This window comes from Miniopterus natalensis, chromosome 1 (genome assembly GCF_054644295.1).
Source record: "Miniopterus natalensis isolate mMinNat1 chromosome 1, mMinNat1.hap1, whole genome shotgun sequence".
Taxonomy (NCBI): Eukaryota; Metazoa; Chordata; class Mammalia; order Chiroptera; family Miniopteridae; genus Miniopterus; species Miniopterus natalensis.
In genome coordinates, this window is record NC_142081.1 from 21,392,348 (window position 1) to 21,407,794 (window position 15,447).

At 44.2% G+C, this 15,447-nt stretch overlaps 2 protein-coding genes across 2 annotated transcripts; both read right to left on the reverse strand.

The window, feature by feature from the left end:
• Positions 1-650: 650 nt before the first annotated feature.
• Positions 651-3,966, reverse strand: LOC148094034 (peroxisomal succinyl-coenzyme A thioesterase-like). Its single transcript, XM_087819303.1, has 3 exons — positions 3,494-3,966; positions 2,094-2,296; positions 651-1,449 (listed from the first exon to the last, which is right to left on the reverse strand). The coding sequence occupies exons 1-3, from the start codon at positions 3,948-3,950 to the stop codon at positions 844-846; spliced, it is 1,266 nt and encodes a 421-aa protein (XP_087675429.1). The 5' UTR covers positions 3,951-3,966; the 3' UTR covers positions 651-843.
• Positions 3,967-11,733: 7,767 nt separating this feature from the next.
• LOC107533453 (peroxisomal succinyl-coenzyme A thioesterase) lies at positions 11,734-15,275 on the reverse strand. The gene is made up of 3 exons (XM_016208137.2): positions 14,601-15,275; positions 13,208-13,407; positions 11,734-12,563 (listed from the first exon to the last, which is right to left on the reverse strand). The coding sequence occupies exons 1-3, from the start codon at positions 15,055-15,057 to the stop codon at positions 11,958-11,960; spliced, it is 1,263 nt and encodes a 420-aa protein (XP_016063623.2). The 5' UTR covers positions 15,058-15,275; the 3' UTR covers positions 11,734-11,957.
• Between the last annotated feature and the right edge of the window lie 172 nt (positions 15,276-15,447).

Below are 15,447 nucleotides of genomic sequence, written 5' to 3' on the forward strand. Positions count from 1 at the left end.
CTGCCTCCTGCACTGGGGATCGAGCCTGCAACCCAGGTCTGTGCCCTGACCAGGAATTGAACACCCCTCTCCTGGATCATCGGTCGATGCTCAACTACTGAGCCACGCCGGCCGGGCTCTATACACTTTTTAATTTTATTTTTATTTCAGAGAGAGGAAGGGAGGAGAGACAGAAACATCAATGATGAGAGAGAATCATTGATCAGCTGCCTACTGCACACCCCCTACTGGGGATCGCACATGTGCCCTGACTGGGAATTGAACCTCTGTTTCCTGGTTCATAGGTTCACACCCAACCACTTAGCCACACCGGCCAGGCTGTACGCCTTTGGCCAATGAAAATTCTACCTTGCTACCAGTAGTTGAACTAGTACTACACATTGGATGACCATTCTCTTCCAGTGAAAAAGTAACCCATTATTTGTTCAGCTTTAAATTTCATCTATGTCTCAAAGTGTTAAGTAAAGAAATCTAGAAGAAAACATAAATTTTAACAGTGAGGATGCTTTTCATTTTTTGGTATACCTTTAATTGAACCTTCTACAGTAGACATGTGTTACATTAATAAAATTAGTGAAAAAAAATAACTTATTCAAAAAAGTTACCTAAAATATATCATTAATACCAATGACATGAATTTGATATTGAACCTTCTACAGTAGACATGTGTTACATTAATAAAATTAGTGAAAAAAAATAACTTATTCAAAAAAGTTACCTAAAATATATCATTAATACCAATGACATGAATTTGATATTATTCAGGGAACAATTTATTCACTTAAGGTTATTAAACACTAGAATCTCACCTTGTATCTCCCATATCAACAACAGACCAATGCACTATAATTTAGGGGAAGCTCCCTTCGGGGTACCTCCAAGATGTGTGTAGAAAAAGGTCAAAATTTGCTTCCAAGCATCTACCTGGGCCTTAGAATGAGCCCTGGGCTCCCCACCCCAGATTACAGGCTTTTCCATTAGTTTGTGCAAGGAAGCTGGGCACATGGGGAAGTAAGGAGGCTCAATATAATGCCCAGTCCCAGGATAAGAGATGATCTGAGGTTTTTCCTTTCCATGGGCCTGTAAGCGTTCAGAGGCTATTTGGGCATATAACTCACTCCTCCAGTTATGGTCATCCTGACCAGTGATGAAGAGGATAGGTCCCTGGGCCTTCTCTATTGGAATCATGCTGGGGTGTTCACACCCTCCTACAATATCATTCCGTATATCCACAATGTCCAGGAGGCCTGAGAAAGAGACCTTGATTCTCCTCAGGTCATGGCCCAATGGCGGGATGTAAGTCTCCTTGTAGCATATGGCTTTGTTTCCACTGAACCCAGACCCATTGATGGAAACTGTAGCTGAGATGTTCTTCAAAAAGGAGGCCATGGAAAGACAAATATCAGCCCCTAAAGAAATGCCCAGAAGGCCAATGCCTGGGCCTTTTACCTGGAAGAAAAGAGGAAGAAGAGTCAAGAACCTACCCAATAGAAAAATGTTTTTCTAAAAGTAACTAGATGTGCTGCTAGCTTTAATTGTGAACTGGGCCCAAGAAAACCAAACTAAGCTGATAGGAGTTTCTTCTCACATAGTAAAGAATATCTGGCTGGACACACAGCAAACAAATCTTAAACTTACTGGCAAGTTTGGGAATTGATTACACACATTCCAGAGCATTGTCCACTAGAGAATGCTGAGTCATGGAGCCTGTCAAGTTCAGGTGGGCATGACCAAAGTTTCAACATGCCTGGATGGATATCTAACTGTGTGGAACCACGTTCTGTTTCAAGAAGTGAATCATTCACCAGACCCCATCTAAATATGTCAGCAAATGATTAACTTTATACAAACAAAGTAAGATTTCAGAGTCCAATTAAGTAGTGCTCTGCTTGTGAAATAGGTGGGAAAATTCAGATCAAAATCTGAGATCAAAATCTGAGAACATACTCTGTTGTCAGAAAAAGATTAAAAAACAAGTATGCAAAGCTAACAAGTTAGAAGTAGAGCAGCACCAGCAGCAGCTGGCACAAGTGAGTGCAAAGTGATGGAGATAAATCTAGAGAGAATGATACAATAAAGGACATTAGGAGAACCTGGGGGTGTTGAAGCATGTAGCACACGGCTTCTTCAAAGTAGTCCATATTTCTACTGTCAAATTCCTTGGGGAGATCTTCAAAGTCGTAATAAGCTAGAGCCAATGTGGCAAAGCCATGGCCAGCCAGAAGGCTGGCTCGATATTCCAACAGGCCCCCTCCAATACCAAAGAGATCAATGATCCCTGGGAAAGGTCCAGGTCCTAGAGAAGGGAATATTATAAAGGGAAGGAATTATATCATTTAAAGATTTTGCTTTCCTTTTAGGGATCTTTCTAAATTACTTAATGGGTTCCTGTGAATCAAAGGGAAGAAAACAGCCCGGCCGGCGTGGCTCAGAGATTGAGCATCGACCTAGGATCCAGGAAATCCCAGTTCGATTCCCAGTCAGGGCACATGCCCAGGTTTCGGGCTTGACCCCCAGGAGGGGACATGCAGGGGGCAGCCAACCAATGACTCTCTCATCATTGATGTTTCTCTCTCTCCCCCTTTCCCTTCCTCTCTCTGAAATCAATAACGACATATTTAAAAAAAAAAAAAAAAAAAAAAAGGGAAGAAAACTGCTCCCTGAGTCACTATTGAAAAAGAAAAGAAGTTCCTTGGGGGGAGGAAAATCTGCAAGGTATACCTTCTCATTGATGAGTTTACCCTTCATATGATTCTGTTATAAATTATCTGCAAGGTTCTAAGGCTCTTTAATTGTAAGGGGAATAACAGTTTTCATTAATGACTATATCATGAAAGGAGGAATTTCAGGTTTCAGACTGTGCTCGTTTGCAGTGTTCTGGTAGAGGATTGGACATAGAATTAAGAATCTTGAAACAAATTTTTATGTTGTATTGCATCAACTCTTGGCTTTTTGTGTGTATTAATATTTCAGCTGCTCATTTAGAGAGAGGAAAGAAAAATACCTAGAGATGACTTCAGGCGAGGAAGGAAGTAAAGGCTGAAGTGTGATCTGTGGTAGAGAGGAACATGAGGTGGAGAAGAGCCCAGTGTACCCAGGACACTAGAGAAGGGCAACATGGCAATAGCTTCCTTGACCATAATTTTGCATAAGACCTGTAGGGCTGATGCTGTAGAGATCTGGAGGGTAGTTAATAGCAAAGTGGCCAACATACCTATCGACCCTGACCCTGTTTTTTGATCTGCATAATTACAGTACTCGCCTCATTGGGATATTATATACATCAAAAGAGATTATACAAACAAAAAGCATAGCACAGAGCCTAACATATCAAAATACTCTAGTTTGGTTGTTCGGCCACTGATTTAGTTAATGCCAACTTCTCTGACCTTGCCCGGAGCCGAACTCCCTTAAAGCGGTACCAGAAATTACCAAGGGCCAAGCACACACGCACGCCCCCTCCCGCCCTCCGCCAGCAGCGACCCAGGCTCACCTGGCGGCAGGAAGAGCGTGGCGCGCACCCGGCCCGCGCGCACCGGCCGCCGCCGCACCCCGGGCGCGAGGAAGCGGCGCTCGTGCACCACCCGGCCCAGGAGCCGCCCGCCCCCGGGCTCGTGGCCGTCGAGCACCTCCAGCTCGACTGCGAAGGGCGTCTGCACGTCCCGCTTCAGAAACCGCCAGAAAGGCTTCTCGGCCTCCAGGGCCCAGAGGAGCCCCATGGGCTCCAGCCCCGCGAAGCTGCCGCCCAGCGCGGGCGCGCGCGCCAGGTCCAGCTCGCCGCGGGCGTCGGCGCGGTAGCGCGCGTGGGCCCGGAAGAGCGCGCCCGTCTCGTCGCGCAGGGACGATCGCAGCGTGACCCGCTGCTCCGGGGCCAGGCCGCGCACGACGATGCGCACGGGCTCGTCCCAGAGGGAACGGCCCGCGGGCTCCAGCGTCACGGTCGCCGCCATCTGGATCTCTGAGAAAAAGGGGCGGCCTGTCTCGCGCGAGTCCCGGGCGGGGCGGGGCGGGGCGGGGCGGGGCGTCCGTCCACCTCCCTGGGGATCAGTCGCTATTGGAAGCCTTGCACTTATTACAGCCTTTGGGTTGGCACGTTGACCCTTTCTAAGCCGCTGTGTGAGGCCTTCTAGAATTTGTGCAAATCCACTAGTGCTTGAATGGAAGAAAGTATCTGCTAAGAATTAATTACTAATCCTGCAATCCAATGGGGTGAGTGTCCAAATAGAGGTCCAAAGACTGCTGAGAGCTACAGGATTGGGAGATACTAATGATTCCAAGATTCTGGAGTTTTAAAAACAATCTCAGATGTGTACAGTTGACTCTTGAACAAGGGGCAGGGTGTGTGTGGTTAGGGGCGCCGACCTCGGCACAGTCTAAAATCCGTATAACTAACTCATTAAGGGGATCAGTGGAGAAAATAGTCCTAATCCCTCCCTTTCCCCTCAGTCCTTTACCAAGCCTTTTCCTAGAGCTAAGGGTACCTAGAGGGGCCCCCAGAGCAGGTAGATGTTTATGGGGTGAAACCTCCCTGGGTTCCAGCCTGACTCCTCTTAATAGTGTGGTAATCCTCAGCAAGCTACACAATTAAGCCTGTGAATCCAGTTTCCTTACCTGTAAAAGGGTTTTTGTGACAATCACGTGGGCTAACATATGTAAAAACACTGCCCTGATACACTTATAGTAGGTGCTCCGTGAGTTTTGTTCCTCAACTCAGAAATTTGGTCAGTGCAGTGTCATTGTTAAATTGAATCAGATTACTCGCAGGAAAAAAGTGGCACTTTAAAATTGGGTAATTTGAGGAGCATTTCTTAAAGGGACTCTTTGCAAAGGCATGGGCAAGGTTAAAAGAAGAAAAGGTTTGGTGCAGAGCCTTGGGTCTGAGGGTTCCAGGGGAGAGGGCTGCCTGGCAGGGGCTGTAGCCTTCAGAGAGGGAGGCAGGCACCCATGGTGAGGGGGCAGGAGTGGTGAGAATAAAAACTTTGACCTCACTCTCCTCTTACCCTGGCAGTATCTTGTGAGTTTTCAAAATAGCCACTTGCTCTGTTTGGCAGAACCTAACCATACAGCTCAGCCTACTTGAGTATAGAGCAGGGTGAAGAAGGGTAGATGGAGCACATGGAAGATGCCCAACAATTGGAGGCTCAATAAATATTTATAAAGTGAACAAAAAGATATTAGATGAGGACCCCAGCCTCAAACTCCTTAGAGCTTTCTCCATTCCACCTCCTGAAGTAACTGCTGCAACATATTTTAAACACCTGTTGTTTAAAGTGTTTCAGGCTGTCCTCACTCTAGAAACACTCAGCTTCCAAAAACTTTACCTGGGTTGCTGTAGCCACCAGCACAATAATTGCAGGTGACGTGATACTGTATATATAGAACCCTAAAGATTACACCCAAAAAACCTATTAGAACTGATAAATGAATTCAGTAAAGTAGCAGGATAACAAAATAAATATCCAGAAATCAGTTGAATTTTTATACATCAATAATGAACTATCAGGGAAACTAAGAAGATAATCCCATTCACAATTGCATCAAAAAATACCTTGGAATAAACTTTCTTATTTTTAAATTTTTTATTTATTGATTTTAGAGAGCAAGGAAGGGAGGAGAGAGAAAGGGAAACACCGATTTGTTATATTTGTGGTTCCACTTATTTATGCATTCACTTGTTGCTTCTTGCATGTGTCCTGACCGGGGATCGAACCTGCGGCCTTGGCATATGGGGTTGATGCTCTAACCAACTGGGCTCCTTGCCAGGACCCTCGGAATAAATTTAACCAATGATGTAAAAGACCTGTACTTGGAAAATTATAAGACACTGAAGAAAGAAATTAAAGAAGATACAAATAAGTGGAAGCAGCCCTGGCCCGGTAGCTAAGTGAAATAAAGCTGGTCAGAGAAAGACAAATAGCATCAGATTTCACTTATATGTGGAACCTAATGAACAAAATAAACAAACAAAATGGAAACAGACTCATAGATACAGCCACAGACTGAGAGCTGTTAGAGGGGAGGGTGGTGGGGGGGCTGGGTGAAAAAGGTGAAGGGGTTAAGCAAAAAAAACAACAACAAAAATCCCTCATAGGCACAAACAGTATGCTGATTACCAGAGGGAAAGGGGGGTGAGGGGAGATAGAAGAGGGTAAAGGGGGGATAAGTGGTGACCGAAGGAAACTTGACGTTGGCTGGTGAACACACAGTACAATATACAGATGATGTATTATAACAGTGATTTTCAACCTTTTCATCTCATGGCACACAGACTAATTACTAAAATTCTGCAACACACCAAAAATATTTTTTTTTTGCCGATCTGACAAGAAAATTAGGTATAATTTTGATTCATTCACACTGGACAGCTATTGCTGTGTTGGCTGTTGTCATTTTTTTATTTGACAATCTAAGGGGAAAGAGGTCAGTGACCCTGAGTAAACAGTCAGGTAGTACACGTTTTAAAAACTCTTGCAGCGCAACGGTGTGCCATGGCACACCAGTTGAAAACTGCTGTATTATAGAATGGTACACTTGAAACCTATATTATTTTATTATCAGTGTCACCCCGATAAATTCAACAAAAACTTTTAAAAAAGAAATTTGCACTCAGTCAGGTTTCAGAAAGTTAGGTAGAAAAGTGGCTTCTTCCTCCCCCTTCCCTGATGCCCAGGTTGCTGTGAAGAGCACAGAAATGGGTCGCAGGCACATGAGGGGAAAGCAGTTAAGGAGGAGGCCTGGGCTGGGCCATTCAAAAGGGCCCTCCTCTAGGGAATTCTGCACTTAGAACTCCATGGAAGAAGTAGGTCAACTACCAGAGGGCACCCAAGTCTGCAAAAAGAATCAGCTGCCATAAGAACATACTTTTCCCTCATGACAGGGGAGCAGCTTCATACAAACTCCAGTGCTTGCCTAGTGACTTGATGAAGTGGCTGTAACTTCATACCCAGATATGGGACATGCTGTCTCCAGCGTGAAACATACAAATTGATTTCTGTGCCTCTATTGTAGGGGTGGGGACTTCATGGACAGACAAAAGCCTTTCCCTCATCTAGGTTAGAATTTTTCTGGTTACCCCATATAATTACACTCCCAGACAGCTTGCTTTCTGAGAGGGCCATCTTTTTCCATGCTTAACAGCCCGCTGTCTTTCAGTTATAAATGGAAAGGCTGAGCTTCAGAAACAATTGCTTCTGAATCAGTTGCCTCTAACCAGTATGCCATCAATATAATGAGTACTTTTACTATCTGACTTATAATTAGGATACCTGTTTAAATCCCACCTTAACAAATTCTAACAAATGTTAGAGAACTGAAATATCTTGGATGCAAGATTGTGAGCAAACTGCTATTGATGTCTAAAATGTTTGGGATTGAAAATAATGCCCTGGTAAAATCAATAAAAGGGTACCAATCAAGGGTGATCTTCCTACAGAGGAATAGTTAACATGCGCTCATTTAGTTTCCTGTCATCCTCAGTGTTGGAGAGATCCATTTACTTTCCCAATAAGCCAACTGAGAATTACAGGGGAAAAGGCTGGAGATGGAGACAGTCTCCCAGTCACTCAGTATCAGCTGTGATTTCACTCATGATCCCGGGCCTGGCACTATTTTATATTTACAGTTTTGGTGGGAAAAGAGAACTTCATGTTTCTATTTTTAGCAGCCAATATACTACTCATTTGAGTAAATCCTTTCTCCAAGATAGTAATAGCTTAATTTCAATAATACTCTCATGGTTAATAGTGTTGTATCAATGTTAACTTCTTGATTTTTTTATTTTTACTATGGTTTTGTAAGGTGTTAACATTAAGGGAAGCTGGAGGAAGGATATAGGGAACCCGTTCTATTTTTGCAACACTTTTGTGAGTTTCAAATGATTTTTTAAAAGTTTTTTTAGAAAAGAACAATATCAGGGAGTGACGAAACCACCAAGGTGGAAACCACCAAAGAGGATACCTTGGACCTCTGTGTGCATCTTGTAGGGTTAGTAAAACCTGTCTATTTCAGATCCTTCGTCCTTCATGTCCTCAAACACTTAGTCTTTCCCATTCAATTGAAGTTTCCAGGTATTTGCATTCTCTCTGTTCCTGTATCTAAATTCCCCTGAAATTCTTGAATATTTATTTCTCTTGTCCAAGACATAGGGACTCAAACATATAGTTTCTCCAGAGGACTCTGATATTGTAATGGGCCTAGAAAGAAAGGACATTAGGGCTACATATCTCTCGCTTTGAGGGACCTCATTCTTTGTCTTTAAGGGAAGGCTCCCTACATTCAGAGAGATTAGGTTAAATGGAAGGTATAGTTTTCAAAACACCACTTGCTGTCTGGGCACAAAAAACAGCTTCACCCTTATCCTGGTGAGCCTTTTCTTGGTTTTGTTCCTAGAACTTTCATTAGAACTTTGAACTATGAAGGTTACCAAGTTGAGGGCTTGCCAAGAGTTTTGCCCTAGCTGTAGCCCTTACTGGGGAGTTTGAGAGATTAACTCTTTCAGGCACTACATCAATTACTGTTGTCATTTTATTAAATCACCAGTAAGCAATGACCAGGGAACTTGACCAAGCAACTCTTGTATGAACAGAACGAAACACTGCTCCATGCTCTCCTAATGACTGGTGAAGGAAACCTATGTTGCTGCTGTTGTCATTTTGTCATTCAGTCCCCACCTTACCCATATCAGTGCAGAGATTATATACTTCTTATTTTTCCATTGGTTAACCTAGAAATTTAAACATACATGCTTAATTTACCAAAGTCCCAAGTTAGCTAATATTTTTACCTTCTTTCTAAATAATACTAGGCCCTGAGAACACTTTAAATTCATTCATTTTCCCTCCAGACTGATATGCTTTTTTCATGTAGTTTATGTCTATCTTTCCTTGTTTAACTCCACCAGATATCATTGCTTTTAAAAAATATAGTTGCCCTGGCCAGTGTGGCTCATTGGTTAGTGTCCGCCATTGGACCGGAGGGTTGAGGGTTTGATTCCTGGTCAAGAGCATGTACCTGGGTTTCAGGTTTGATCCCTGGGCCCAGTTGGGGTGCATACAGGAGGCAACTGATTGATGTATCTTTCTCACATCGATATTTTTCCCTCGCTCCCTCCCTCCCTCCCTTCCACTCTCTCTAAAAATCAATGGAAAAATTATCCTCAGGTGAGGATTAGCAACAACCATATATATATATATATATATATATATATATATATATACACACACACACACATATATATGTATATATATATATAAAATGATTGTTTAGATTTTACCCATGTATTTACTTTATCTGCTAGAGAGTCTTCTTTTCTTCTTGAATCTCAGACTTTCCATTTGGAATCACTGTTTTTACCCCAATCCTCACCTGAGGATATTTTTTTCCATTGCTTTTCAGGGAGGGAGGGAGGGAGGGAAAAACACCAACCTGAGAAAGACACATCGATTGGTTGCCTCCCACACTCGCCCCAACCAGGGCCAGGGATCGAGCCTGCAATGGAGGTAAGTGCCCTTGACCAAAATCGAACCCAGGACCCTTCAGTCCGCGGGCCAACACTCTAACCACTGAGCCAAACCAGCTAGGGCTGGAACCACTTTTAGCAGTGCATTTTAAACTCTAATGTACATATGAATTATTTAAGGGTCTTGTTAAAAAGCAGATTCCAAATTAGTAGGTCTAGGGTGGGACCTGGGTTTCTGTATTTCTAACAAGCTTTCAGGTGATGCTGAAGCTGCCTATCCAAGGACCACATTTTGAAGAGCTACAGTTTCCTTTAGTGAGAATCTGTTGATAGCAAACTCTTTTAGTTTTGATTAGAAATACTTTTGTTTTGTCCTAATTATTTTCTGGATATAGAGTTCCAGGTTCACAATTATTTTCTCTTGGCACATTGGAGGTATCATTCTGCTTTCCTTATTTCTTGTTGCTGTGATAAGTCACCTATCAGTCTAATTGTCACCCTTTGAAGTTAATCTACATGTTTTTTCTTTCATTATCTGCCTCTAAGTTTCTGACTTTGATTTTATTTAATTTCATCATGATATCTCAGTGTGGATTTATTTATTCTTTAAATCTGGTTTGGAATTTATAGGGCTTTTTGAAATTGAGGGTTGGTGTCCTGTGTCAGTTCTGGAAAATTCTTAGCCATTATTCCTTTAAATACCACTTCAGCCCCATTTCTTTCTTTCTCTAGAACTCTACATCCAATTAGACTTGTTAGATATCTCATATGATCTTCTGTATCATTAAGTTAATTAAAACATATAAAGTATTTATAACAGCATTTTTTTTGTTAATCCTCACCTGAGGATTTTTTTCCATTGCTTTTTAGAGAGGAAAGGAGGGAGGAAAGAGAGAGAGAGACATTGATGTTTCCATCAATAGAGGAGTGGATAAAAAGTCTGTGGTACACAAATACAGTGGAATATTAGCCATAAAAAAGAATGAAATCTCAGTTTTTGCAACAGTATGGATGGACTTAGAGGGTATTATGCAACTGAAATGTCAGAGAAAGGCAAATACTATATGATTTCACTTATATATGGAATCTAACCATATAAACAAACAAAACAGAAACAGACTCAGATACAGAGAACAGACTGATGGTTGTCATCGCGGAGGAGGGTGAGAGGACTAGGTGAAAAAGGTGAAGGGATTAAGAAATACAAATTGGTAGTTACAAAATAGTCACAGGGATGTAAATAAAGTACAGCACAAGGAGTATAGTCAATAATATTATAATAACTATGTGTTATGTCAGGTGAGTACTGGAACTAACAGGGTATACAGTATATAATTGTCTGGCCACTATGCTGTACACCTGAAACTAATACAAAATAATATTGCCTGTAAACTGTTAATGAGCCCGGATGGTGTGGCTCAGTGGTTGAGCATCAATCCATGAACCTGGAGGTCACGGTTAGATTCCTCATCAGGGCAATGCCTTGGTTTCGGGCTCAAGCCCCAATAGGGGGCATGCAGGAGACAGGCGGTCAATGATTCTCTCATTGATGTTTCTATCCCTCTCTCCCTCTCCCTTCCTCTCTCTGAAATCAATAAAAACATATTAAAAAAACCACACCTGTTAATGAGAAAAACAAAAAACTCCCGCTATGATACAGAAAAACACTTCTCTGTACTTTTATAAAAAATATGTTTTTATTGATTTCAGAGAGAGGAAGAGAGAAGGAGAGAGAGAAACATCACTGATGAGAGAGTCATTGATTGGCTGCCTCCTGCACTGGGGATCGAGCCTGCAACCCAGGTCTGTGCCCTGACCAGGAATTGAACACCCCTCTCCTGGATCATCGGTCGATGCTCAACTACTGAGCCACGCCGGCCGGGCTCTATACACTTTTTAATTTTATTTTTATTTCAGAGAGAGGAAGGGAGAAGGAGAGATAGAAACATCAATGATGAGAGAGAATCATTGATCAGCTGCCTCCTGCACACCCCCTACTGGGGATCGCACATGTGCCCTGACTGGGAATCGAACCTCTGTTTCCTGGTTCATAGGTCCACACCCAACCACTTAGCCACACCGGCCAGGCTGTACGCCTTTGGCCAATGAAAATTCTACCTTGCTACCAGTAGTTGAACTAGTACTAAACATTGGATGACCATTCTCTTCCAGTGAAAAAGTAACCCATTATTTGTTCAGCTTTAAATTTCATCTATGTCTCAAAGTGTTAAGTAAAGAAATCTAGAAGAAAACATAAATTTTAACAGTGAGGATGCTTTTCATTTTTTGGTATACCTTTAATTGAACCTTCTACAGTAGACATGTGTTACATTAATAAAATTAGTGAAAAAAAATAACTTATTCAAAAAAGTTACCTAAAATATATCATTAATACCAATGACATGAATTTGATATTATTCAGGGAACAATTTATTCACTTAAGGTTATTAAACACTAGAATCTCACCTTGTATCTCCCATATCAACAACAGACCAATGCACTATAATTTAGGGGAAGCTCCCTTCGGGGTACCTCCAAGATGTGTGTAGAAAAAGGTCAAAATTTGCTTCCAAGCATCTACCTGGGCCTTAGAATGAGCCCTGGGCTCCCCACCCCAGATTACAGGCTTTTCCATTAGTTTGTGCAAGGAAGCTGGGCACATGGGGAAGTAAGGAGGCTCAATATAATGCCCAGTCCCAGGATAGGAGATGATCTGAGGTTTTTCCTTTCCATGGGCCTGTAAGCGTTCAGAGGCTATTTGGGCATATAACTCACTCCTCCAGTTATGGTCATCCTGACCAGTGATGAAGAGGATAGGTCCCTGGGCCTTCTCTATTGGAATCATGCTGGGGTGTTCACACCCTCCTACAATATCATTCCATATATCCACAATGTTCAGGAAGCCTGAGGAAGAGACCTTGATTCTCCTCAGGTCATGGCCCAATGGCGGGATGTAAGTCTCCTTGTAGCATATGGCTTTGTTTCCACTGAACCCAGACCCATTGATGGAAACTGTAGCTGAGATGTTCTTCAAAAAGGAGGCCATGGAAAGACAAATATCAGCCCCTAAAGAAATGCCCAGAAGGCCAATGCCTGGGCCTTTTACCTGGAAGAAAAGAGGAAGAAGAGTCAAGAACCTACCCAATAGAAAAATGTTTTTCTAAAAGTAACTAGATGTGCTGCTAGCTTTAATTGTGAACTGGGCCCAAGAAAACCAAACTAAGCTGATAGGAGTTTCTTCTCACATAGTAAAGAATATCTGGCTGGACACACAGCAAACAAATCTTAAACTTACTGGCAAGTTTGGGAATTGATTACACACATTCCAGAGCATTGTCCACTAGAGAATGCTGAGTCATGGAGCCTGTCAAGTTCAGGTGGGCATGACCAAAGTCTCAACATGCCTGGATGGCTATCTAACTGTATGGAACCACGTTCTGTTTCAAGAAGTGAATCATTCACCAGACCCCATCTAAATATGTCAGCAAATGATTAACTTCATACAAACAAAGTAAGATTTCAGAGTCCAATTAAGTAGTGCTCTGCTTGTGAAATAGGTGGGCAAATTCAGATCAAAATCTGAGATCAAAATCTGAGAACATACTCTGTTGTCAGAAAAAGATTAAAAAACAAGTATGCAAAGCTAACAAGTTAGAAGTAGAGCAGCACCAGCAGCAGCTGGCACAAGTGAGTGCAAAGTGATGGAGATAAATCTAGAGAGAATGATACAATAAAGGACATTAGGAGAACCTGGGGGTGTTGAAGCATGTAGCACACGGCTTCTTCAAAGTAGTCCGTATTTCTGTCAAATTCCTTGGGGAGATCTTCAAAGTCGTAATAAGCTAGAGCCAATGTGGCAAAGCCATGGCCAGCCAGAAGGCTGGCTCGATATTCCAACAGGCCCCCTCCAATACCAAAGAGATCAATGATCCCTGGGAAAGGTCCAGGTCCTAGAGAAGGGAATATTATAAAGGGAAGGAATTATATCATTTAAAGATTTTGCTTTCCTTTTAGGGATCTTTCTAAATTACTTAATGGGTTCCTGTGAATCAAAGGGAAGAAAACAGCCCGGCCGGCGTGGCTCAGAGATTGAGCATCGACCTAGGATCCAGGAAATCCCAGTTCGATTCCCAGTCAGGGCACATGCCCAGGTTTCGGGCTTGACCCCCAGGAGGGGACATGCAGGGGGCAGCCAACCAATGACTCTCTCATCACTGATGTTTCTCTCTCTCCCCCTTTCCCTTCCTCTATCTGAAATCAATAGCGACATATTAAAAAAAAAAAAAAAAAAAAGGGAAGAAAACTGCTCCCTGAGTCACTATTGAAAAAGAAAAGAAGTTCCTTGGGGGGAGGAAAATCTGCAAGGTATACCTTCTCATTGATGAGTTTACCCTTCATATGATTCTGTTATAAATTATCTGCAAGGTTCTAAGGCTCTTTAATTGTAAGGGGAATAACAGTTTTCATTAATGACTATATCATGAAAGGAGGAATTTCAGGTTTCAGACTGTGCTCGTTTGCAGTGTTCTGGTAGAGGATTGGACATAGAATTAAGAATCTTGAAACAAATTTTTATGTTGTATTGCATCAACTCTTGGCTTTTTGTGTGTATTAATATTTCAGCTGCTCATTTAGAGAGAGGAAAGAAAAATACCTAGAGATGACTTCAGGCGAGGAAGGAAGTAAAGGCTGAAGTGTGATCTGTGGTAGAGAGGAACATGAGGTGGAGAAGAGCCCAGTGTACCCAGGACACTAGAGAAGGGCAACATGGCAATAGCTTCCTTGACCATAATTTTGCATAAGACCTGTAGGGCTGATGCTGTAGAGATCTGGAGGGTAGTTAATAGCAAAGTGGCCAACATACCTATCGACCCTGACCCTGTTTTTTGATCTGCATAATTACAGTACTCGCCTCATTGGGATATTATATACATCAAAAGAGATTATACAAACAAAAAGCATAGCACAGAGCCTAACATATCAAAATACTCTAGTTTGGTTGTTCGGCCACTGATTTAGTTAATGCCAACTTCTCTGACCTTGCCCGGAGCCGAACTCCCTTAAAGCGGTACCAGAAATTACCAAGGGCCAAGCACACACGCACGCCCCCTCCCGCCCTCCGCCAGCAGCAACCCAGGCTCACCTGGCGGCAGGAAGAGCGTGGCGCGCACCCGGCCCGCGCGCACCGGCCGCCGCCGCACCCCGGGCGCGAGGAAGCGGCGCTCGTGCACCACCCGGCCCAGGAGCCGCCCGCCCCCGGGCTCGTGGCCGTCGAGCACCTCCAGCTCGACTGCGAAGGGCGTCTGCACGTCCCGCTTCAGAAACCGCCAGAAAGGCTTCTCGGCCTCCAGGGCCCAGAGGAGCCCCATGGGCTCCAGCCCCGCGAAGCTGCCGCCCAGCGCGGGCGCGCGCGCCAGGTCCAGCTCGCCGCGGGCGTCGGCGCGGTAGCGCGCGTGGGCCCGGAAGAGCGCGCCCGTCTCGTCGCGCAGGGACGATCGCAGCGTGACCCGCTGCTCCGGGGCCAGGCCGCGCACGACGATGCGCACGGGCTCGTCCCAGAGGGAACGGCCCGCGGGCTCCAGCGTCACGGTCGCCGCCATTCCGGGCGCGCGCTGCGCCGGGGTCGGACCGCGAGCGGGGAAGCGCCGGCTGGGGTCCGAATCCCGTCCCAGCCTGCGGGGAGCGCGCTGGGAGGTCGCACGGGATCAGGCGTTCTCAGGCTCCGGGAGCCGTCGGTGACCGAGTCGCTTTTGGAGGCGTCTGATCTCCTCAGGGCCGTGGACTTCGCGCCCGGGACTCGGGACTCCTCAGAGGTAAAAGCTCGAAGCTCTCCTGATGGGGCGGGGAGCGCAGGGACGGCCTGGGGTCTGGGTGTGGCGCCCAACCGCGAGGATGCTTCTTAGCCTCCCACCACTCTCCGCTCGTGAAATGCAAGTCGGGTTATCGGTTCGTGGTGAAACCAGAACTGAGTTTAGGCAGAATTCCAAGAA